Consider the following 23,269-nt stretch of genomic DNA (forward strand, 5'->3'; position numbering starts at 1 on the left):
AAAAGATACGATTACTAGTGAACAGACTCCAACTTGCCAAAACTCAAGTGTTTGGAATAGAGCTGCTGTGTTTCGGTTAACACTGGTTTGGGCCACAGTGAACGGCATAAAGTCGTCGATACTATTGATACTGCTCCGACTTATGCCAGATGTTTTTCTACGGCTGTTTCCTCAACCGAAGCCTCTATTTTAAAAAACAAGGAGTTGCCTACTCCGGTTGAAATTACAACTAACTTAACTTCAAATACTTCCACTAAGGAAGAGGAAGTAGCTAATATAGTAAAGAAAATATTGGCTGATAAACTATTCCTTAATGATAATGGGTGGCAAGCTCCTTATAAGAACAAGCAAGATGTCACTAGCTTTAACACTACAGAACAAAAAACACAAGAATTAACAGGAAAGGTAATGGAGATGGCTTGCACTTTCCCTTAGGGAGTCTAATAACTCCCTAAAGGAAATGGGGAAACCTCTCTATCAAGGTTGGTAGGATTGTGTTGGCATGCTGAAACTCAAGAGGTAACTTATATTTATTTGTGTAAAGAGGCCATTGTGGGGTGCTCGCACGAGTCTATAGTTGTATCACTAATAGCTATTTACAGACCCTGTTACCTTCCTTGATCTTCCCTGACAGGAATGGCCACACCAAGGACATTGACATCCTCTCAGTGTATATAGACACTTAGACTCTTCGAGCCACTGCGCTCCACAGATCGGTAAACTCTGGGCTCTCCTTGTACTTATTCACTTCTCAACTGCGAGACTCACCTGAATTGACTCATTCCTGAAACACTCTCTGTGTGTTTATTCCAACAGACCACATAGGATACTTCTTCCATACGAATATCCTGTCCTGTTGAAGGCCTACACCACCTAAGCTCATTTAGCTTACCCTTTGGCTGAAACACTGTCGTGTTGACTTGTTTTTTTGTGTGTTGTTGTTCAACCCTACATTGTTTTTCACGCAATTACGCTGTTTATCATGCTACTACTTCACTAAGTTCTCTAGTTTCCTTCCCAAGGATTCCATAAAGGATGTAGAAGCAATAGAATTGTGTTTCACAAATATTCAACATTTGTTCCATGTAATTTTGATACTATTCCATGAAAATGTATAAATGTTGAGGTATCTTATGTTTTAGTAAATCAAGTGCATCTGAAACACTCACTGCAAACAAATTAAATCTGAACTGCAGTGTACAGAATTTTCCTGTCAAAAATTTGTCAGAAATTTGTATGTATGATTCTGTGTCCACCACGTCAAGGTGTGACGAATTCAGGAGCTTGTTCGTTCTTCCTTCAGCAATGAGATTCACATGACCTTGCTCATTTTTGTTCTATATTTGATGCTACCCACCTGGGCAGAGCAAGGCATCAACCAGGTGCCCTTTTGAATACTGATTTATGAGATTTAGGACAAATGTGTTGAAGACTAATGTTATACTTAAGAATTGGAACTTGTTGAACGATAAATGGAAATTCAGATTTTGCAATAATGAGGGAACAGAGGAAACCCTAGAGCACATTCTACTCACTTGCCCTGCTCTTGTGAATCAACAAATCTTATATTTTGGTCAATTTGTTGAGCATACATTTTATGTGAATAGAGAGTTATTGTGGTATTAAATGAGACATGGTAACTCGACTGCGCTAAGGATACGTGTTACTGCCTTCTTGAAAAACTTTTGTGATTTATGCTAATGAATTTTTTGGGAGCACGCCATGATTTTACTTATTTGTCTTTCTATATTAATATATACCAATCTTGCTTTAAGTTATACTATTGGTATATAGTTTTAATGAAGAAGTATGCTATATTTCGGATTTTAGATGATCTAGTGATATTTGATGTTAATGTGTTGTCTTGAACGAAGGTAACCGGATTAGGAGTAGGCTACATGCTACTACGTTTTTTGTAAAACAAGTGTTGTTTTGTCTAAATGATCTTCCTGGGGGTACTTATTGACCCTATTGAATCAACTTTCTGTGCTAACTGGTTTCCTAATTGTTTGTATCTTTTAGGGATTTTTTAGCAAAGCTGCGTGATATGTTATGATTCTGTCCTGTTTTATACTCAATGTTTTAGTAATGTTTGAAATTAATTTTTTTGTTTCATTACATTTTTTTGTAAAGTTTTAAATAAACCAAAACAAATAAAGAAAAAAAAAAGGAGGCTGCGGGAGGAAGACCCCCAAAACAGCTGCGGTCCAATTGGCCGTGGTCCACAGGATGCATATGACTATGCAGAGGATGATGAAGTCGAGAATGTGTTTTTTCTGTCCTGCAGCGGCACAACTGGCCAGGAGGGAGGACAATTTGATCCAGGTATATGTTCATCCAAAAAGTCACTGGACCTCTGTGGGTGCTAGAACTGGAAATCACCAAAGTATTCTGTGATTCCGTAGGTGATAGGAGTGGTGTGCGGACTGGAATGCACCATAGATGTGGGCCCTGTTATAGGGTCATTGTTTTTTATATCTCTTTTTGGTTTTGTTATAATAAAGGAGCCACACTTTCCATGTTTCCAGAACAAGTGACGCATCTGGCTTTTGTTTGGTAATATTTAAATACCTGCCTTGCTTACACTGGCAACTGAAAGGAAGGAGACAACTGATCTCTACTTCCGTGGCTGTGGTTTTTCTCCAGATTTTACATACACGTAGGTGCAGACAGAGGAATTCTTCACCCTCTCAGTACCATTTCAGATGCACTAACACACTTAATTGGCTTAATATTAAATTTAGGAATTGTTGCTTTTCCTGGAACATACGTATAACAGTTCTTATGCATGGGTTTTAATCTCTGGTGGAGTCACAGGCGGTTATGTATTCTAGTGCGCTGGAATCCTGCATAATAACAGTCCCACTTACCTGTATGTCTGGGTCAGTGAATAAAGAAGTGGATCATGTTTCTCAAGGGGCCAGTACTCATAACAGACTGGGTTGCTCTGCTTTCCAAATATGCTTGTGTTATCTTGCTTATATCCGCAGCCTGAGATTGCTGGCCCTATATTTGATAATTAATTGTCAATGTTCAGGATTCTCCATATAAACAGGTGTTCTGCAAATTTTTTGTTCCAGAGTTCAGCAACGGGTAGTAATTCTGTTTGCCTGTCTCGGTTTCATAATAGCGTGCATATCTTTGCTTCGCTTCATTCGATATGATCAAGCCGGTCAAGTGGCACAGCAAGTAGAGCGCTTGCTACATCCGTGCAATCCCGGCGGGGCCAAACTCAGCTTTCCATCCTTCCGAGGTCGATAAATGAGCACCACACACCGTGGGTAATAATAAGCAGCGCTCAGATACCCGAGGGTTTGTAGCGCTATATAAATGCCAAATTATTATATCTAATTTAGGTAAGAGTGTTACCGGGATACTCCATTTTCACTAATAAATGGATGTCTCTGTTTCTGGTGCGTTAATGTCTTCTTCAGCTTTATAGGAGTTGTTTGTTGCTGATTTTCTATAGGTCTAAACAGAATCTTAAGTGATTTTTTTTATCGGGCAGTAATGATTTAATTCAGAAATTCCCCCAAAGTTCTTGCTCTGTAGCCTAGCCTATCGTGCGCCATTTTGGGGAGCTATTTTCTGGCTTGGGGAAGTTTATGGATGTGTTGAATCTTACTCCTAGAAGCTTGTGTTTGTTTCTGTGTTCAGTTATATCTCTGTCTATGTCAAACTGAGATTGCTTGATTCGCCTTCTATATTTGTTTTTGACAACCATGGCTGTATTATTTATTTTGTGCACTAGTATGGCCACGTGTTATTTATTTGTTTGTAGTATGATGAGGCACTGTTAGGGCTGCCATCTGCTTTGGTGAAAGGGATGGAGTTATTTGAATAAAACATCTGCATAATCTTTGTATTTTTCGAGACTGGAGAGCAGTCCATGCTCTCCAGTCCACAACCACTGCTCGATGACCATCTGGGATGAAAGGGAGAAGTGGTTTCAACATTTTCAGATGGAAATAAAGTGATTTAACCATCTGATTGACATGTCGATTATACCCCAGATTTGACTGCCAGATCCACCCGAAGTTCTTAACTGACTCTGTATATTTAGAGAAATTTCCAAATATCGAGGGGGATGGAAACATTTGGAAGGTGATTTCTAGTTTCTTCTTAGAGTCAAAAATAATCATCTCTGTCTTGTTGGGGTTCAGTTGGAGCTTATTAACCCACATCCATTCTCGAATTTCCTCTGCACATTTCTGTGTTTCCTGCATCTTGCAAAGGTGTTACGCTTTTGACGTATAGCCTTTAAAGGAACTCTGGTGCTCCATCATTTTGCTGGCAAATGATTCAGGCACTGTGTTACATGTTTCAGGGCTTTGCCAAATATTTTTCACTCCACCTTTCTTCACAGTGTCTAATCTGTGATGCAACATTGGTGGAAATGTTCTACCTGACATCCATTGGTTGTGTTGTCTGTTGTGATCTGTGTCCCAGTTCCCATTGTAGGTTATCTTTGCTGTGGTTATGGTCGATATGCTCAAGCCTTCTCTGCTGCCTCTCTTTCCCTGTGTTTGTTGCCCTGCTTTAGTCTTGCTTGCAGCTTCTTGCTATTGTCTGTGTAACCGGAGTATTCCTTACATTTAGTCAGTATTTTGATTCTGTTGTTGCTGCGCCTAGGGTTTCCTGTCTATTATGTTACACTTTACTGGTGCCATTTTGGGTGCCATTTCTTTAGCTTTTCCACAAGGTGCTTGTCCATGGTATCTGTTGAGGGTGTCCTGTATGGTTTCTTCTCTTGATCTGCAATGGTTGAATGCACAAAAGTATTTGGTTATACATTTTTATAGGCTAGTCTTGGTGATACATGTTTACTGAGTTTTCTTTTGGGTGTTTATCAAAAGTCGATTTTTATTGGCAATCAGGTTTCCCTCTAAGCAACTCCTTTGAAGATCCGGCAAGACAATTTGAATCCTGATTTGGGGATCATTAGTAGATGGGAGGAAAAGGTCAATGTGGCTGTATTTGCCATTTACCACCTGTGTTACCACCCTCCCAATTCAAAGGTAGGCAATACAATGCTGCCACCAGTGCAAGAAGGGGGAATTTCTAAATGGAAAACTGGTATTTTGAATCTCCAAAAAAAGGTTGGAGTAAAAAATGCATAATAGCCCTAAATGTGTTTTAAATGTGTGCCACCATACAGACGAGAAGAGCAAGCATTTCCTTTCAATATGGTGAATGAAGTATTTTAATAGGGCCATTGCAAGAGGGTTAAAGGTTTTGCTTCCCTGATGCCCCCTCTCACCACCTTACACACGGATGCATAAAAGGGTCAGAAAATACCTTTTTGTGCATTAAATGTGCACAGTAGTGGTATGCACCACTTCTGCACACAATGTAGTGTGGACCTGTTCATTATCCATTCCCACCATTAATATGATGCTTGAAATGGATGGAATAAAATATGGGAATTGCTATTACTGAAGTACTGTCAGTGCCCTTCCAGTCACAATGTTACCATTAACACTGGTATCTCTACGTTGGATGGATTTTTAGGAATTCCTCTGGCAGTGGTGATATTTTGCTCTGGCGTTATTCCTGGCAAAAAACACCCATCTCGTAATGAGGTGCTTTGTGATCTATCCTTCTGTTGCTTTGCAAATATTTTCAGATTTGGATCTTTGAGGTAGACAGTGTCCTGCACATGTTTCCTCAAGTTGCTGATAGGGTGCTTTTTTACTATCAAATTAGGGGCTTGACAACAGTACTCTCCTATTTATGTTGCCCATATATCCTTGCATACTTCATCTTGAGAGGAGAGTCAAAAGCAAAATGTGTGAGGTTGGTCATTGTCTTCATTGGGTTCTGTGTGACTTCAAATGATTTTTGGGTTGTTAAGATGTTTTTTTTCCTGTGTCAACGATGGGTTGTTTTGGGTTATAGAATCTGGATTTGCTGGTGAGGTCTGATGCTGAGTGGATGCTCCAGTCTAGTATCTGCAGCTCCTTCCTTCTGCACATCCACAAAGGTTCTGTTGTCTATTAGCATTATGTTATGCATGATCTGAGAGTTAGCTGGCTCTGTCTTTAAAGATGAGCTCTCTTGTTGATAAATCTGTGACAAAGCTCCCAGCTTGGTGCAGGGAGACAGCCGCGCGGTGGCCCGAGGGGCCAGGGTCCCTTCCCTTTAGAATGGTGGCCCCACATGAGGTACACTGGGATTCCATTTACACCTCACTGTGGTCCTGTAGCCTATCAGAGAGATGAACTTAAAATGGCAAACTAAATCTTCCATAATGCTTCTGCCAGGAAACCCACATTAGTGGCAGAGACAGCCATGGGCCCCATCTCTGAACTTATGCCCTGTGCCTTTTTCCAACTGTATGGTAGACAGAGCAGTGACTGTCCTTTACCAAGGAAAATTAGACTCATGCCCTTAAATAAACCTCCTCAGTGCCAGCAAACCCCCCCAGAAAAGATAGAAATGGTGAAGTTTCAGAGTTTGATTTTGCAATTCTCTGATCTGTATCCGCCAACCCACATAAAAGCCAAAACATTTCCTATACCAGAAGAATGGCAGCAGAATGGTCCTCCAGCATGTAGTGGGGTGGTTTATGATTGGGGGGAGAGGGGGGCACAGGAAAGGCAACTAGAAAGAAAAAGAAAAACTCACCATGAACATTCAAAGAGGAAATCCACTGGCAGCCAGAAGAGAGAGGGGACTCACACCTTGTACAGCCTTAGAACCACAATCAGAAGCAAGATGGAGGACACTCACTATGTTACTTCATGTGATTCTCCTTTTGGGGGGAGCGAGATGTTGTAATCACCCTTATCTTAAATTGGATATGTGAGAACAAGCAGGTTTGGTTTTCACTGTTTAAATGGCAACATTAGTGGGGTTTGCCCTAGTAAGCCTACTTGGCACCTTGTATTGAGTTCTTCCACCTTAGACTACATTTTGTTCGATCTATGACAGTAGTAAGAAATCAGTGGAGTAATCATTGTCTGCTGTGCGCTAATTTTGATGCTTTAATGGGAAAAGTAGTACCCAGTGTCAGTAAGGATCTTCAGATTTTCCAGGACAATAATCGAGTTACATGGAAGCAGTCTGTGGTGCAACGATTAAAAGAAAACTAGAAAATGGCAATGTGTGGGTCCACCTATGAGTGGAAAAGATTGAGCTTTAGCTTACTTAATTTTTAATCCTCTTTAGATCCCCTTTTGAGGTACTTACTGCCTGTGAGGAAGGGTAAATAACCAAATAATGTTAAGAAATGGCATAGTCACTTGTTTGACGAGAGAATTTCAGAGGAAAAGAGTCATGAGGAAAGTGTGATGAATCAGATGATTCACCCAGGAAACCTGGCCTGGGTCCCTTCTCATGTGGCCAGGGAAAGCCAGACTCTTTCTGAGCTTGACCCTGTGGGTGGTGCTCTGCGGGAGGACCAGGTCAGGAAGACTGGGAAACCCTCTTATATAATTTTCCCAAGATCCCAACCTTCTAATAGCCGAGGCATAGGACTACAGGTTACAGTCAATTAGGAAAAATGACCTGCACCTGAGAAGACAGAGGCATAAAAAGCTCCCTCAGATGCAGGCCATGAGAAGGAGAAATAGTAGAAGGAGGGGTAGTTTTCCTACCTTCTTCATGGCAGCAGAAGAAGAGGTTGTGTGTGAGCAGACACTAGGACCAAGGTGGCATGTGAGGTTGATGCTGGTCCTGAGATGGTCCTCTCAGGCTCAGGACCTTAATTGCAGAGCTGGAACAGAGGGTAGCGTTGGGAGTAGCCACTCTCCCTCTGAGGAACTCAGCTGCAGAGGTTGCGCAGTGGAAAGCGCACCTTTTGATAATTTTTCCCCTCGTTTGACAAGCACCGGTGGCAGGCGAGCACTGATTTATTGTGGGAGCCCGGAGAGCCCTGCCGATCACAGGTGCGAGTGGCGGAAGACTGCGGACGAGAGATTCCCGGACCAGGTGGAGAAACTGAATCAGAGGACCTGGAGGCAGCGAGGCAAATGGATGCGTACACCAGACCCCGTGAGTTCACTGTTAGATAGTAACCCCAGAATGCTCCGCAACCACCGCAGATCAAGTCCAGGGTCCTTACCCATAGAAATGTGTTTTTGAATACTGAACTAATACAAAGTATGTTAATTCTTCTGTTGTGAACCAAGCTGATTTAAAGTGGTGCAGATGGCTAAATAAGAAACCAATTACTACATCAGAAGAGTGTGATTTTGACATTATGGGGCATAATAAGATCCAACAACTAAAAGGGGCAATACATATGAGAGAAAAAGATAAACCATCATTGCCAAAGCCAAAAGAGAAACATAGCCAGGCAAATAAGAAAGAACCAGAATTGAAAAAGTCAAAGGAAGGCAGTTGGTGTTTTCAATGTTGAGAAAAACTATTGCCATATGAAAATGAGGTGCTAAGAGGGAAGGGCTTAAACCCATATTACTAAAGCCAAAGAAGTGTTATATGAAACAGCAACCTTATCAGCAGTTGGTTAGTGGAAACTTAAAGAAATAGGAGTGGCAGGAAGGCAGCCCTTCTGAAGGAAGAAGTTAAGAGGGAGTGGAGCATCACCTGCAGAGTGCGTGGCAATCACCCGGGTGCAATAAACAGCACCAGTGTGATTCTTGTTTCCCTTGAAGTGTTTCTTATATTTAATGTTGTGGAGCAGAAGACACTGCTAACCTGTTTGAGTTCAACCTTTACCACAGAAGTATTTCCAGTGGTAGTTTAATCTGACCTGGCAGGGGAGTACACCAGGTCAGAGAACGTTGTAGTAGTTGGGTCTGTGATGGCAGGAGAATACACCAGAGCAGAGAACTTTGTCTCAATAAGGCTGTTAGGTGAGTGGACCAGGTGGAAGCCACTGAAGTGTTGTGGTATGGTTAAAAGTCTTAATGAAGAAGTTGAAGAACCACTAAAGTATTTTTGTGGTTCAATGCAGAATCATCCTGACAAATTAATACCACTGAAGCAAGTGTTGTGTGATCCGCTGCAGAAGTATTTAATATTGTCAAACAAGTGGTTGTGTAAATTGGTACAGAAATATCCTGACAAAGACCTGTTGAAACCAATGAATAAGGAAATGTTCTAAGTTGTTGATAAAGGTTGTTGCAGGAACTCTGTGTCATCAAGTGGAACTTTGTTACGATACAAGATTCCCTTAACCTTTTTGGAACTGTTGAACACAATCCTGCTGGAATCTGGGGAAGGAGAATTCACCCAGATTAGAATGATAAACCGTTCTTACGGTGTGAATTTAACTGTTGTGTTGAACTGCCACATATTGCCTTGTTAAGTTGTGTATTTTTAAGGTTGAGGGACAGAATCCTTTTGTTAGAGTTTTTCCGTTCATTTTTTTAGGAAATCCTTGTTAGGGTAGGGATAGTAGGTGTTTATCCAACCTTTTGAGTTAATACAATGGCTTATTTTGAAAAACCTTCACAAAGTTTAAATTTTTTTTTATTAAGTGCCTTTGGTTAAAATAATAACCTTTTACACTATTACAACACATTAAAATAAAAAATACATCACACAATTCATTTATAAATACACAACATAATTTATATAAGCAGTCCCTCCAAAAACCATAATGTTGTTTAAAATCTTACTGCTTCAATTTAATATTATCCCGTCCCATTAAAATAGATATTAAAGCATATTAATTTCATGATGGAAGTGGCAATCTACTAGCCACCAGTTGTAAAATGTGGAAGGCCGCTGACATTATTACTAATGAATCCACTCCAAAAATAGTGCTCCAAAATTGGTCAGAAGTGGCACGTACAAATTTGCTGTACGCTTTTGCTTACACCCTAATCAATATCTCACACTGGTACAAAATATGTCAGGCAGATTCAACGTGTTTGGCATAGAGTCTGCATATTCTATCTTCACAGGGAATACCCACCCAGACCCCTGTGTTTTCTAAAACTTGGAGCATCTGTAATCGGAGCAAAAGAATAAATCTGCCCAAGGCTGGTTGACGTAATTTTAACAAATAAGGTTTGGGATGGCCAATCAAAAACACTTGATGTGAATACAGCTTAAACTTCCGAAGACTGGATAAATCGGCCAGGGCTTGTCCCATATCATAGAATTCAGATTTCTCTTGTATTTTGGCTAGTATAAAATCCAGCCAAGATTCAGGGAGACTGAACATCCCTATCTCATTCAGGTAAGACTTTGCGGTTGTCTCAAGCCCTCTATACCATATACTCCTTGAGAATCTTATAGAATGCATGCTAGTCAGGCCCAGCAAAGAATCCTCTCCCCCAAGTCCATAGTAGATCTTAGCCCAAAACCTGCAACCCGCCATATGCCACAATGATGACACTAGTGAGGGGAGGCCCAGCTCTAGCCTAATCGCATCCACTGGGACACCGGTTGGAATATTCAAAAGTCACCACAAAATGTTCCCTTACAGCTTTGGTAGCCAGGCCGCCACCTTGACTGGGAACACTTCCAGGGCATATCATCTCATCGGAATGATTGAGGACTTGCAAACTATCGTTTTTGCTTCTGTTGATCGGCCACCATGCACATCGATGATTCTTCTAAGTGTAAGTCACTTATACAAAGCCTTATATGAGATTCCCTCCAACAGGTATAAAGAAGGCATAGTAGGTCGAATACAGATGCCCAAATACTAGTATTCCCAACTCCATTCCAATCTGATCCCTCCCAGCCGCCAATCAAATGGAGTACCATGCGCCCCCTTCCCAAATGCCATGATTTTTGTCTTTGTTGCATTGGGGATAAGGCCAAGGTCACACGCATAGCAATGAAGGGCCTGTAGAGAGTGATGGAGTCCAAGCGGAATACGACTAGAATCACTATCATAAGGCCTTCCCTGCCATACTGTGGTGGGTGATTCCTGTCAGACTTTAAGATTAAGGGCAATTCTAATGTGGAGATTATAGTGCAAGGGTGCTAACAAGCAACCCTGCTGCAATCCCCGATTAGTAGGGAAAAACGTGGACCCATTCCCCCTCTTGAGATAACCTGACTCTGACGAGGCTCTCACTATATAAAGCCCTAATAAAATATTAGAGTGATGAATCTATACCCCAGCGGGTCAGCATTTCCCACAGCTTTGATCTTATCACGCTGTTGAATGCTGCTGAGTAATCAATAAAGCAGAGGTACAGAGTTGTTCCTGGATAGCACTGGGTGTCTGAAATCAGGGCCAGGAGCATACAAATTGTATGGGTAGTCGCACAGCCCTTCCTGAAACCCATTTGCTGGCAATTTAACAAACCTTTATCTGAAACCCAGGTCAGCTGCAACAATAGACTCGCGAATATCTTGGAGCTGCAATCCAGCATTGCCAGCAATCTGTAATTGGAAAGCACATTCTGTAATCCCTTCTTAAATCAGGAATAAGAATTGAAGCCTTCTACTAACCAGGAGTACACCCGCGTCACAAATCTGATGATATAATTGATAGAGCAGTAGAGCCCACAATTGTGGGTCCCCTTTTAACACCAGATTACAGAGGCTGTCAGGCCCGGCGGCACTGGAGGCCTTATATTTAACAAAAGGTCCGTCTCTTCTACATGCTTACTGAAAAGTGTGTTACTCATTGACCTTATTTCTAAAGCCAAACCAGGTTCACCCTCCAAGGTCTGGAATTAAATGCATGAGTTCCAATAACCATGTTTGGTTTAGAGAAGGGCTGTGGGCCAGTTGTATTCATCTCTACAAACTTGATATGGAGTAAATCCATATACCAAGCAGAATCAGATTTTACCCACAAATTGTCTGTAGGCTTAGGCCTCAACTGATCAACTTGGTCCAATCAGGTGACTTTTTTGAGTGATTCTTGCACAGCTTTCCTCCATTTAGTGCCAGTGCATAGTAGCCCCCTTGATAATCCAATTCCAACTCACCGCTTGGCCCAGCGAGTTCTCTCGTGGACACCTTTTGACCGACACAGGAATGCCCTTGTGGTTGTAGGTTACTAAGCTCGCCCAATACTATAGAGGGGGGCGGGAAGAACAAGGGGGATAGATTCTTTATTCGCTGTCAGGGCTAAAGCAGGCTGTGTAGGAGATGATTTAGACAGTGATGGGATAGATTTTTCCACTACATCTGGCTTGTTAGTGGAGGCCAACGGGCCTTTTTTTGGTTTGAATACTGAGTATCAGAAGCTCTGCCCAGTGTGAGAAACCTGAAGGTGTCTCCCTGGCTAGTCCCCGCGGATCTGTCATCCAGGTAGCCAGGTCATAATCATCGCTATTAGATTCAGTTCCTGGGATGGGCTAGTGAGGGAGCATCACCTGGATGAGGGGTCCTTGGGAGTAGGAGTGGGACACTGACGGGTAAGATGCGTCATCCCCCTTCTTCTGACACCTTTTCCCCATCCCACCACATAGGATATTGCATAACACTGCCCCCCCCCCCCTTTCTGATACAAACACTTTCGCACAACATAGAAGACAACAGACTAACACCAGAGCTGTTTACCTGACATGTTCCAATACAAGGGTCAGACAATTGACCTAAATCACTCACACTTGACAGCCCTTTCCCTTCCCCACAGGGATAGAAGGTGGAACACAAGAGCACATGACGAGCAAGGCAGACCACACGACGTGAAGGCTAACTCAGCAAGGCAGTTCAAGAGGAGGCAAAAGATGGCAAATACCGAGAGGGTGACAAGGAGAGAAGTGACCTTGCCCTTTCCGGTCCAGGCCCGTGAGACCTATGCAGATGGAAACATAAGACCACAAACAAAGGGCAGCCGGTGTTGCAGCAGATGTCTACGCTACACAAGACCCGCCTCCACTGATAACCAAGCTTGTCTCAGTGGTACCAACCAGACTCCAAAGCCAAGCGGTTCATCACAGCCAGTGAGTAGAGGTGAGTGTCGATAAGAAATCAAACTGTGTTGAACAAAAAGTAGCCAAAGGCTAATTTGAACTTTTAAAGATCCGATGGAGAAACGAGGGGGAAAAACAGCAACAGAGGAGGTCGGCACCACATGGGTGCTGAAGCAAGAAACTCTGAGCGATTACCCGATAGTAGAAAGACTACCATAACCAGAAGGCCTTAGGAAGAGGCGAAGATAGGTCAAAGTGGTCATATAGGGGTCTTGTCAAATCCTCTGTACCGTCAAAAGTCTTTGATTGGCAGATGATTGAGAAAGCTAAGGGAAGTGAATCTTGCACAGTGAACATTAATGCATGAACTGTGTTGTGTAAACATTTGCAAGAGTGAACCCAGTAGAGGGATGCTGATGAGAGGGGGCAAAGTCTAAAGTCCCATGATGAACTGTCTATAACCATCAGCGAGAGTGAACCCGGCAGAGGGAAGCCGACAGCAAAGCCGTAGTGAGCCCGGAAGAGGGAGGCTGAGAACCGAGACAAATATTCAGAAGGGGTCTTCACCCAGAAAAGGAGGACTCAGGGGTTACGAATCCTCACCTCAAGTGCAAAAAGCAAGACGAATTGCAAGACAAGCGGAGGGAAAGTTTCCCCCTTGTCAATTAGGTTCTGAGCAAAGCCGAGGGAGATCCAGGGTTGGAAAGATATCACCCAAAGTTCACTGAGAAGGGAACTGTCTTATGAATGTGTGGACTACGATATTGTGAAGGGTCTACGCTCAAAAGAGGGGAACCCAGGGGTTAAGCGGTCACCCAAAGTATATGTGACGCCGGACTTTGTGTTTGTTCGTTGAATACATCAGGCCTTGAATGAAAGAGACTTTCATTGAAAAGATACTTTTCCATCGAAGAACCTGATAGCTGGGCCGGAACTGTCAGCTCATGCTGGGAAGGCTTGAGCATGTGCTTTGCTTCAAAGTTCCACCTTGCCCGTGCTAAAAACATGGGAAAGGGAGACCTTAAGACAATCACATCCTGACTTATTATTTGAACACTGTTTCCTTTATTTTGATACTATATCCCACACTCTTTCTATGATTAGTTGTAAGAATTTGGCAATAGGTTTTTCTTACTATAGGCCCTTTTATTTTGACACAACGCCAATAGGACTGCCTTATTTTTCATTTGATGGTCGATGCTTGCTCCCATCTTAGATTTAGGTTAGGCTTTTTCACCACCCTGCATTTATTGTTCAATAAACACCCTTGAACTGTGATCACTTGTGTCTGTCTTTACTGTTGCCACCATAAGTTCCTTACACCAGTCATCCGTCAATGTGGCCCTGGAGGCAGACTCTCCTTGCTCCCCCTCGTCATTGATCTTGGTCACCATTGTCCCCCCGCCCCCTGTACTTGTTAGATAAAACTTGCAAGCTTCCACTTTTGCCCGTTTGAGCCTCAAACTTTCCGGCTGTGGCCCCATACCTGCCGTCACCTTCTTCTTACACTGTTTGTATTTTTGTGGGACAGGAGAAGGCTTTGAGCCTTTCAAGAGAGAGAGTTCTGCACAGATAGCCTCCAGTGCTCTGCTCTCAGATTCGGCCACCACATATGCCGGACCTTCAGATAACACGGTCTGCCTTGGGGAAGATGTAACCCTTACAAGGCCTGTGTCAAACATTCCTACTGATGGTTGTGTCTTACAAATTGGTGAGGACGGTGGTCTGTCATCTCTGCTAAATGTGGGTGCATGCCCCCTTGACAAGTTCGAGGCTTCCTGGGATTTACCCACCTGACCATTCACTATGTTTAGCCTCTGAATGAAGTCAAACATTGTGATCAGTCCTTCTTTTAAACCCTGCTTCTCTTTGGCCATATTCGAACACAGTACAAACAAGGCGTCAATCTTTGCTTCTAACTCCCCTGTCTGGAAGGGTTAGGGGTCTCCTGAAGATACATGTCATTTTCAACAGCTGTGTTCTCACCAGAATCACGCTCGCCAAAGAGGGATTCCGTTGCGGTCAGCAAGTTTTGCAAGTCGGGGGATCGGGAGATATTGGAGGTTAAAATGTTATCAAAATCAAAGTCTGCAAGGGCCATCTAGTTCCTTTTGATAGTTTAACAAAGTTTCAGAAGGGAACCATTATTGTTGTTCGATGTATTGAAATCTACGGCACCCTCCTCTCCATTTTCGCTGCTTTTATCAGTAAAAGTATTGGATTTATTAATTCCTCAATGAGGTTCCAGCTGGAGAAGTATGTGCTGTGCAAGAAGGAGAAACAACATTATAAGAATTTCTGTAAGCAGCATCAAGTCATAATATTACAAAAAGATGCAGAACTCATGATTGATATTTTAAGTACTAGGGATACTACTGAGTTCTGGCGGGTAATACATGCACAGTTTCACAATCAAATGAGTAAACAACTAAATGCTGTTTCTGAGGAGAACTGGGTATCCCATTTTGAAGCTTTGTATACTTTGAAAGATAAGAATCCATTCTCTTAAGGGCAAGAGACACTTGAGGATTCTCTGGAGAATCGGAAGTTAAAGTGTTATAAGGTCAATGTAGCAGTTCTAAATCTCCTGGACCCAACCAGCTATCGAATCTGATCCTTAAATGATCCATTGACTTGGTCATGTATTTTAACAATACTGTTTAGGGATATCATCATTCAGGGCAGATTTCAGATCTCATGGAGAACCTCATACGGTGTGCCAATTTTTAAAAGGGGCACGAAGAACGATCCAAACTATTGACCAATATCTATTATGAACGACGATAGTAAGGTCTTTGCGTCTCTTTTACTCCAACATTTAGTGGAATGAGCTTGTAATGTGGGCCGGCTGAATAAATTACAGACAGGGTTTAGAAAGAGGCAAAGCACAAATTTGAACAGGTTCACTGTCAGATTTATACAGGAGCTAGTTTGGAGTAAAAAACTACCAGTCATATGTGTAACATCTATGGACCTGTCGGCTGCGTTTGACAGGGTAGATTGTGGATGGCTATGGGCCAAGTTAACTAACTGGGGATTCCCAGGGGACTACTAACACTGATTTTAGGTCTGCAAGAGTTTTCAGCATACAAGTCAGACTAAATAAAGAGGGGCATCTTTCCCAATGGATTGATACTGAGATCGGTTTGAGGCAGGGTTGCGTTTTGGCACCCTGCCTCTTTAATCTATACATTTCTGACATTGGGGATTATTTGAGTACTCAGCATTGGCATCTCCATAATTAGAATCCATCAAAGTAATATGGCTCGCCTACGCAGATTACTTCTGATGTTTGATATTTCTCAAGTTGGTCTGCAAAGACATTTGCATGCATTTGCCCATTTTGTGAAAGATAACGGCTTGATAGTCAATCCTACTAAAACTAATATTCTTGAATTTACAGAGAAGAAAAAAAGATGTAACTTTATATGGTATATGGAAAATGTCATTTTGTGTAGGGCTCCTAGTGGCATATATTTGTGTTTCTCTATTTTGAGTCAACCCCAGAAGAGTAGCTTTGTATTTTGCTTAAGCAAAAGGCTATCCACCTGACAAATCAAATGACTGTAATCAATATGAAATTCGGTAGATCTTTCATTAAGCCAGTTCTACTGTTTTACAAAGGTAAAGTAGTACCAAAAATAATGTATGGTGTGGAATTGCTTAATTTCTGTATAGGGTGGAGGCTGCCATTTAGAGTAGGGTTCTACGTGTGCCAATTGCGATTTCAGTATCAGTTGGGTTTGACATCCCTCCAAGCCAGGGTAAAGTGGAAACATTTCGGTTTTGACCAAAGTGTGTCTTTTCCATTGGCTAATACGTTATATGAAGAAGTTAAACTGAGTATGTTAATGAACAACAACAATCTCTTTTCAATGTTAAAGGTTTCTTTTGAAACCGTGCTCTGTGAGCTAGGTCAACCCCCATTGGCGCTAGGGCGAAAAAATGCTTAAAGTTAAGAATGTACGTTTTAAGTTAGATTGGTGTAAGGTAATGGCCACGTTTCAGTTACCCCTCTTTGGCTCATCTTTCCTTAGAACATAAAAAAAACTTGGCACTGTGGCACCTTATTTGAACATTTTTCAGAGCAGAGATCGTTTTAATGCGATTTAGATGGAATTTTTCTAAAGACTAGGGAGGTGTTGTCAAAACGCCATTTGATTGATGGGGAGAAGTCTTATTGCTGTTTGTGTAAAGACAAACCGTGGAAACATGAAGGCATCTGCTGATTGACTGCACAGCACTTTCTGCACTTTGTTTAAAGTAGTTTAGTTAATTGGTTTTAAATCTTACCAGTGTGGATGGGGATCTCTTATGACAGAGATGTCTGCGGGGAGTCTCAACATCTGTAGGTGTAGCAGTTACTGGGTATTTGAATAGTTTAAAATTGGGATCATTATTTTATTTGAAGACATCATGATGAAATGATTAGTATTTTGTATAGGTATGAATTTTAACATACTGTTTGAGATGTTTGCGATGTGATGTTAATTTATGTTACATTGATAGGTTATTTATAACTGTATAGTTCATATGTATATTGTAATTTTGTTTTGTAAACCAACACAATAAAAAAAAATGAAAAATCCTTTGTTGTAATAAACATTATACGTTGTGCTCAATCATACCACTTTTTGTGAGGTGATATGGTGCCTCTTACTTATTTGCGCAGCCTACACCACTAATTTATATTACACCGGACAATAAATGTCAGAGTAATGCAAATCAATAGTTCCAAGCTGTGGCTCAAAAGCATGCTATTATATTAAAGAAATGAGTCCCTCCGTTGATTTCAAAGTAACACAATATATACCATTTTGGTGCTAGCACCTCTTTCTCGGGTGATAATGACACTCCGAGGACTATGGGAATATTAACGCATAGTATGTAAATTGGATGTGTACTGTCACATTGAAGGTGCAGTGAAAATAAATAAGTGTCTTGTTAAAGGAAATCGCTCTCGAACATTGTAATTCAGTTTCTTTAATGAAGAGAAATGTTTTCTGTTGTTTCTGTTTCTGTTATTGAAGTTAGAATGTTGGAGTGCAGTCAATACCAGTAGTTATTGATTGCATTACAAGTATTATGATTTCTCAGAGGTGTGGCAATATATATTAATAATCATCCACCTGCAGGGCTTCACAATCCGTTACCGGCCTGTGAAGATCTGCAGGGGGGGCTATTATTGCTATCAGCACCCCTGGTTAATAAACCAGGGGTGCTGACAGCAATATGTTGGGTTGAATAAACAGGTTGCACGCATGCAAAGACCTGCTGATTCAAACAAATACTCACCCAAGATGGTCGCCATGGAAAACGAAGACAGAGCTCCATGTGGAGTCCCCCTTATATTTCTTTGCAGCCCGGGATCCAGGAGCGGTGTAGCAGCAGCAATAATGAAACAAAAAAGCACAAGTGAATGTTGAGCGGGGCAGGGCAGGAACGTGAGATGGAGACAGCAAGTGGAATAAAGGAGAGGTTGACGTGAGATGGCGGTATTGATATGAATACCCTGTAGCTTGCCTCGAACCCGGGCTTGAATTGTTTGATTCAGCCTGGATTTGCAACATCCTGATTAGCACCCGGGCTGGGTACGGCAGACAATGTCCAGTAATATTTTAGTGCTAATTTGCCTGTATAATGCTCTTTGTTTCTAAGGCCGTGTTGGCTAGATGCTGTCTGACCCATCTAAGATCCTTAGTTTTACTTCAGGTTTCCTCAGAACAACTAGCTACTAGAACTAGATAGCCGAGAAGTAACTTCAAAGAATCAAAAGGAAACGTCTTATGTACTGGGTGGCATGCAAAACAAAAAAACAGTGAAGATTTAAATTATCACCTGCAAACCATCTAATGAGGGCAATGATACTTTGGCGGGTGAGGTTGAGAGGGGGGCCTTGCTGGTACAACCTGACACCACGGCTCTGCAACAAAAACAGCCCTTCTCTGAGTAATCTCTGCCTGCCCACCAGACAAAACTCAAACCATGCATAAGGAATAATTTGTGCAATGCTTCTTTGCCTCGGTTTGCTGGCAAGGTTGTAAACAGTGGAAAGCTTTAATGTTGCCTCTGTACCTCGATTGATGGTAGACTATAATGTGTTTTTCTCTATGCATTCATATATATTTCAGGCTCACACGTGTATTACTTATGCAAAAAGGACATAGTACAGATACATATCACATTGTTTGCTTTAACATTGAGGTGCAGGCTATGCTTTTCTAGAACAATGTTGGCCATTCACGTACACTTTTAGACCATTAGCAAATTATGATCCTAATCAGCGCAGTAGTTTGGAAACTGGCCCACAAAGCTTACAATTACGTGGCTGTTATTTCCACGTCACCACATCTTCGTGGTGACGTGAAATAAACACTGGGACGTCTTCTGACGAGGAAGTCAGTCCCGGACGAAAAGTGAAACTGGTGTGGCTTGTTCTTGTGTGTTGCGCCCAGTACGCGCCGTGGCCCAGCCCAGCCCTGTTATCACTCACAGCCGGGGGTGCCGGCACAGCACACAACAGTGGCTTGGTACTAAGGACATGTTAATTACCTGGGGCTTTCCTTTGGATTGACTGTCTAACAACATCGCTTCCCAGAATGTTGACTTGTTTGAAACGTTTGGCTCTCTCTTCAAAGAACCACTCGCCAGTAACCACCTTTAGCTGTCTGTAAAACAAACACAAGTAAAACGAAAAATAGGTCAATCTGTAGCAGACAGTTCCCAACATTTACCTTATGGCTACCTCTTCCAATGCATCACATTCATTTATATTATCAGCAATCTATACGCATTACCTTCAGTGTCAAAAATCAGAACTTTTCCCATACAGTTTAAGAAACAACTCCCCTGGAGTAAGCTGCTCTAGCTGGGCTACTGCAAAAGAACAAGTGTCTAAGAAAATACCATCCCAAAAACCCTCATTTCAATTTAACACAGAAGGTAAAAGCGTGGAGCATTAAAGGTGTGGCTGCTGTGTCACCCCAGTCTGATCATTGAGGATGGTGGTTGGGACTTGGGTGGTGGTTGGGCACTACCACACACTCTTTGATGCAGATCGCCGAGGGGGAGCATGGAGGATTCCCGGGCTCCCCTGTTCATTCATAGTCTCATATGTGTTGCACAGCATCTGATTCCGAAGGTAGACCTTAAAACCAGCAATATGACAGAGTGGCACAAGAGTTATGCAGTGCACTGAACCGCCAGTCTAGGACACTACGGGCTCTGTAAATACTAGAGTGAAAAGAGTCACGAGTGTCTGAAATATACCCTAATGTCAAGTTATTACAGAATGTAGAGCTGAGGAGCAGTAAAGATCCAGCTTCTGTGACTAACTTCAATCACCGAGTCTGGTGGATGAAATTCAGGTGGCCCTGTGGGCCGAGTATCGCCACCCGTTCCATGTGGTGGGCCCTGGAAGGGGTGCATGGAGGATACCAATGCATCCGAAGCTTCATATGTGATACACAGCATCCCAGTCCCTAGTACCCTGGGTAGCATACAAGTAGACCTCAATACCAATCTATTGGGTTTCATTAAGCATCTTAACCAAGACCTTGGCTTGGCATGGTCTGTGGATCCTACACTGTGAAACTGCCCACATATACCACTCCAAAAGCCCTCCATTCAAATTAATTCAGAAAGTAGCAGTAACCAGTGTGATGTATCATCTGTGGATGACATCCCTTCTCCCCTAGGGGGGAGACCTTTCCCATGGTGCCAGGGTGGTGCGTCCACAGAGTAATAGTCCTCCTGGTGGTGGTGCACTGAGGGAGGATCACATTGTGAAGGAATCCCCCTATCATACTGGGGACGACCATTACCAGAGAACACGGTATCACCCTGCTTTAATACCTCCAACCCCTTTTCCAATTCTAAATATTCCTTACCCCATCCTGGATAGAACTGATATGTTTGGCTGTCAACTCAGTCCACCTAACCTTTACAACAACACTGAAAAGCTAGAAAATATAAAGTATCATGTATGTAGATTTGATGCTTGCACTGCGACAAAGAAGATAGCCGCAAGTCCAAGGATCACTTGTGAAAAGCAGAACTAGCGGTCTCGCTTATTGATGCCAGTGATTGGCCCAGAGCTGTACATCAATTCCATGCAGGAGTTATGCAGAAGAGGAATGGCGAGAGTTGTGCACGGAAGCAGCTGACACGAGCTGCAGGACCCCGTGAAGCATGGGAGAGTCGGAACGAGCAGCTGGAAGAAGGCTTCAGTTCAGTCTGTAGAGCCGCTGCTGACCCCGCTGGATGCTCGAACATTACCGGAGCCTCCAGAAGGGGAACTGCTGCCCACGAACCTCTGGTACTGCTGAGAAGGAAGAAAACCGGTACACAGGTTGCCCGGTAGCTGTGAGAGGTCCCGGGGAGCAATGGGGTGAGCTCAGGAACTGAAAGGAGAGGGTCTGGGACACTGAAGGGAATAAGGGAGAGTTGTATACTTGTCAGGAGAGTGAACCAAGCGGATACAATGCAACGGTGCAAGTTTGGGACCCACACCAACACCCAAAAGAGACGGTTTGGGACCCTGAAGTGAATAAGACAGTTGTATACTTGGCATTACTTGGAACTAGGAGGATACAACGCAGCAGTGCGAGTCTCAAACCTGCACCCACGAGTAAGAGGGTCTGGGATCCTGATGAAAGAGAGGGTCTGTGACCTTCAGGAAAACAAGAGAGAGTTGTATACTTGTCAGGAGAGTGAACCAAGTGGATACAATGCAGCATTGTGAGTCTGGGACCCGCATCCATATGAGGAACTAAAGTTTAAAGCAAAGAGGGTTTGGGACCCTGTGAGAGAACACAGTGGCTTGGCCGGAGAGAGAACCAAGAAAGGTTTTCAAGTCTGGGATCCGCACCCATCTGAGAGACTGGGAACAAGAGGGTCAAGGACCCTGGAACTGATAAAAGGAATCCTACACTTGATAGCAGTGCGCACCAAGCTGGTAGGATATAAGAACTGTGAAATCAACAGGAAGATCTTTGTGGATTATCCAGTAACTAAAGATAACAAGAAGTCTCCTTGTGAATTGCCTAGTGACACTTTACCAAAAAGGATAAAGGGGTTCAGGAGCCCTCAAGGAACGGGCATAAAATAAGAAGTCTAGGAGAAAGGAGCACAACCCTAGCAATGAAATCCTGTATTTTGGAACCTTATTTTGCATCTCTATATTCCCAGCGAAACTGGGAACTTTTCTATATATTGAAAACACTAAAAAACACTGTTTTACTCTGAGAAGAGACAATCCCTGCACTGTTAACATTAGTTTTAGGCACAGAAGTAGGAGTTGGGAAACAACAGTGACAGACTTTTTAGTTTTGGACTTCCTGACAATTTCACTAGCTTCCTTTGAGGTAGGGAAACCCCTCGTAGCTTTAGTAATAGAGAGGCCTTTGTCCACCCCTTTCTTATTTAATAAAAGTCCCTATCCAAAAACATGCCACCATTGTCCGAGCCTTACTTCTGCACCCTTATACCAGAAATATAGATACAGATACTCAAATCTGCCTTTGTATCCACAGCCCTTGTAAAGATTGGGAAAAAGTCGGATTCCTACCCTGGTGTCAAGAGATGTAGGGGACTCTAGGACCTGGGAAAACCTGCCGACCAGGGACCTGTGTTACCGGGAGGCAGATTTGCAGTATCCATCTTCTAGTCCATAACACCACTCCGAAGCTAGTGACCTAGAGCCTCATTAGGAGTATGCCGATGCGGAAATTAACGTACCAGTAGTTCCGTTAACTGGCATGTTTACGGAACAGCTTACTCCAAGTTTGCCAGTGGGGTGGCCTGATTTACCTCCAAGCAAGAGCTGGAGGTAATGCAGGCACCCCTTGAGGGTCTTCCGGTGGCCAAGTTGCTCACTGGGCATGCTTTCTCTAGCATGTCTGACAAAGACTCAAATGGAGGACGGTGTATGATGCCATCAAGGACAGACAGGGGTAGGAAAAGTGTGTCAGCTGCATAGTTGCCAACATGATCCATTCCAATCTGTAGGTGCTTATCCAGTCGTAGTATTTTCTTTGCATTCTGGGTAGTGTCATTCTGCTTTCTCTATTATAAAACTCAGACTACAAGTCTCAGAATGCAAAGAATAGAACAGGACTGGATAAGCACTTAGACTGGAATGGATCATGTTTCGGTGGAGGCCGAAGGATTGGAAAGCGCCATGTAGAATTATGAGTAGGGGGCATCAAAGGATAAGATAATGGCTTGGGGTGTTTGAACCGCCTGCCCATTTTTCTACTTCTACCACCAAATCAGGGACATCATTTGGGGGTCGCCAGGCATCGCAGCTGTGACCCCTGAGGTCTCCTTTGCTACCCCTGTGGTCTCCGTTGTTACCCCCAAAACACTTCAGGCGGTGAGTCACTGATTTAGTATGTTCTTAAACACCTCAAATTTACAATGCAGACAAAATCTTCCAAAAAGCATTTAGAGTAGAATAAGTAACTCTT

At 42.7% G+C, this 23,269-nt stretch overlaps 1 protein-coding gene across 6 annotated transcripts in view; it reads right to left on the reverse strand.

Moving 5' to 3' along the window:
* The window catches only part of SYTL5 (synaptotagmin like 5), an 885,600-nt gene that overhangs the window by 506,315 nt on the left and 356,016 nt on the right, over positions 1-23,269 (reverse strand). For all 6 annotated transcript variants that reach the window (XM_069636554.1, XM_069636560.1, XM_069636555.1 and 3 more), the window contains one exon: positions 19,353-19,468. In XM_069636554.1, coding sequence (XP_069492655.1) covers positions 19,353-19,468 — 116 coding nt within the window. The remainder of the gene's footprint in view (positions 1-19,352; positions 19,469-23,269) is intronic.

The sequence above is a fragment of the Ambystoma mexicanum genome, chromosome 7p (genome assembly GCF_040938575.1).
Source record: "Ambystoma mexicanum isolate Mex_15411 chromosome 7p, UKY_AmexF1_1, whole genome shotgun sequence".
Taxonomy (NCBI): Eukaryota; Metazoa; Chordata; class Amphibia; order Caudata; family Ambystomatidae; genus Ambystoma; species Ambystoma mexicanum.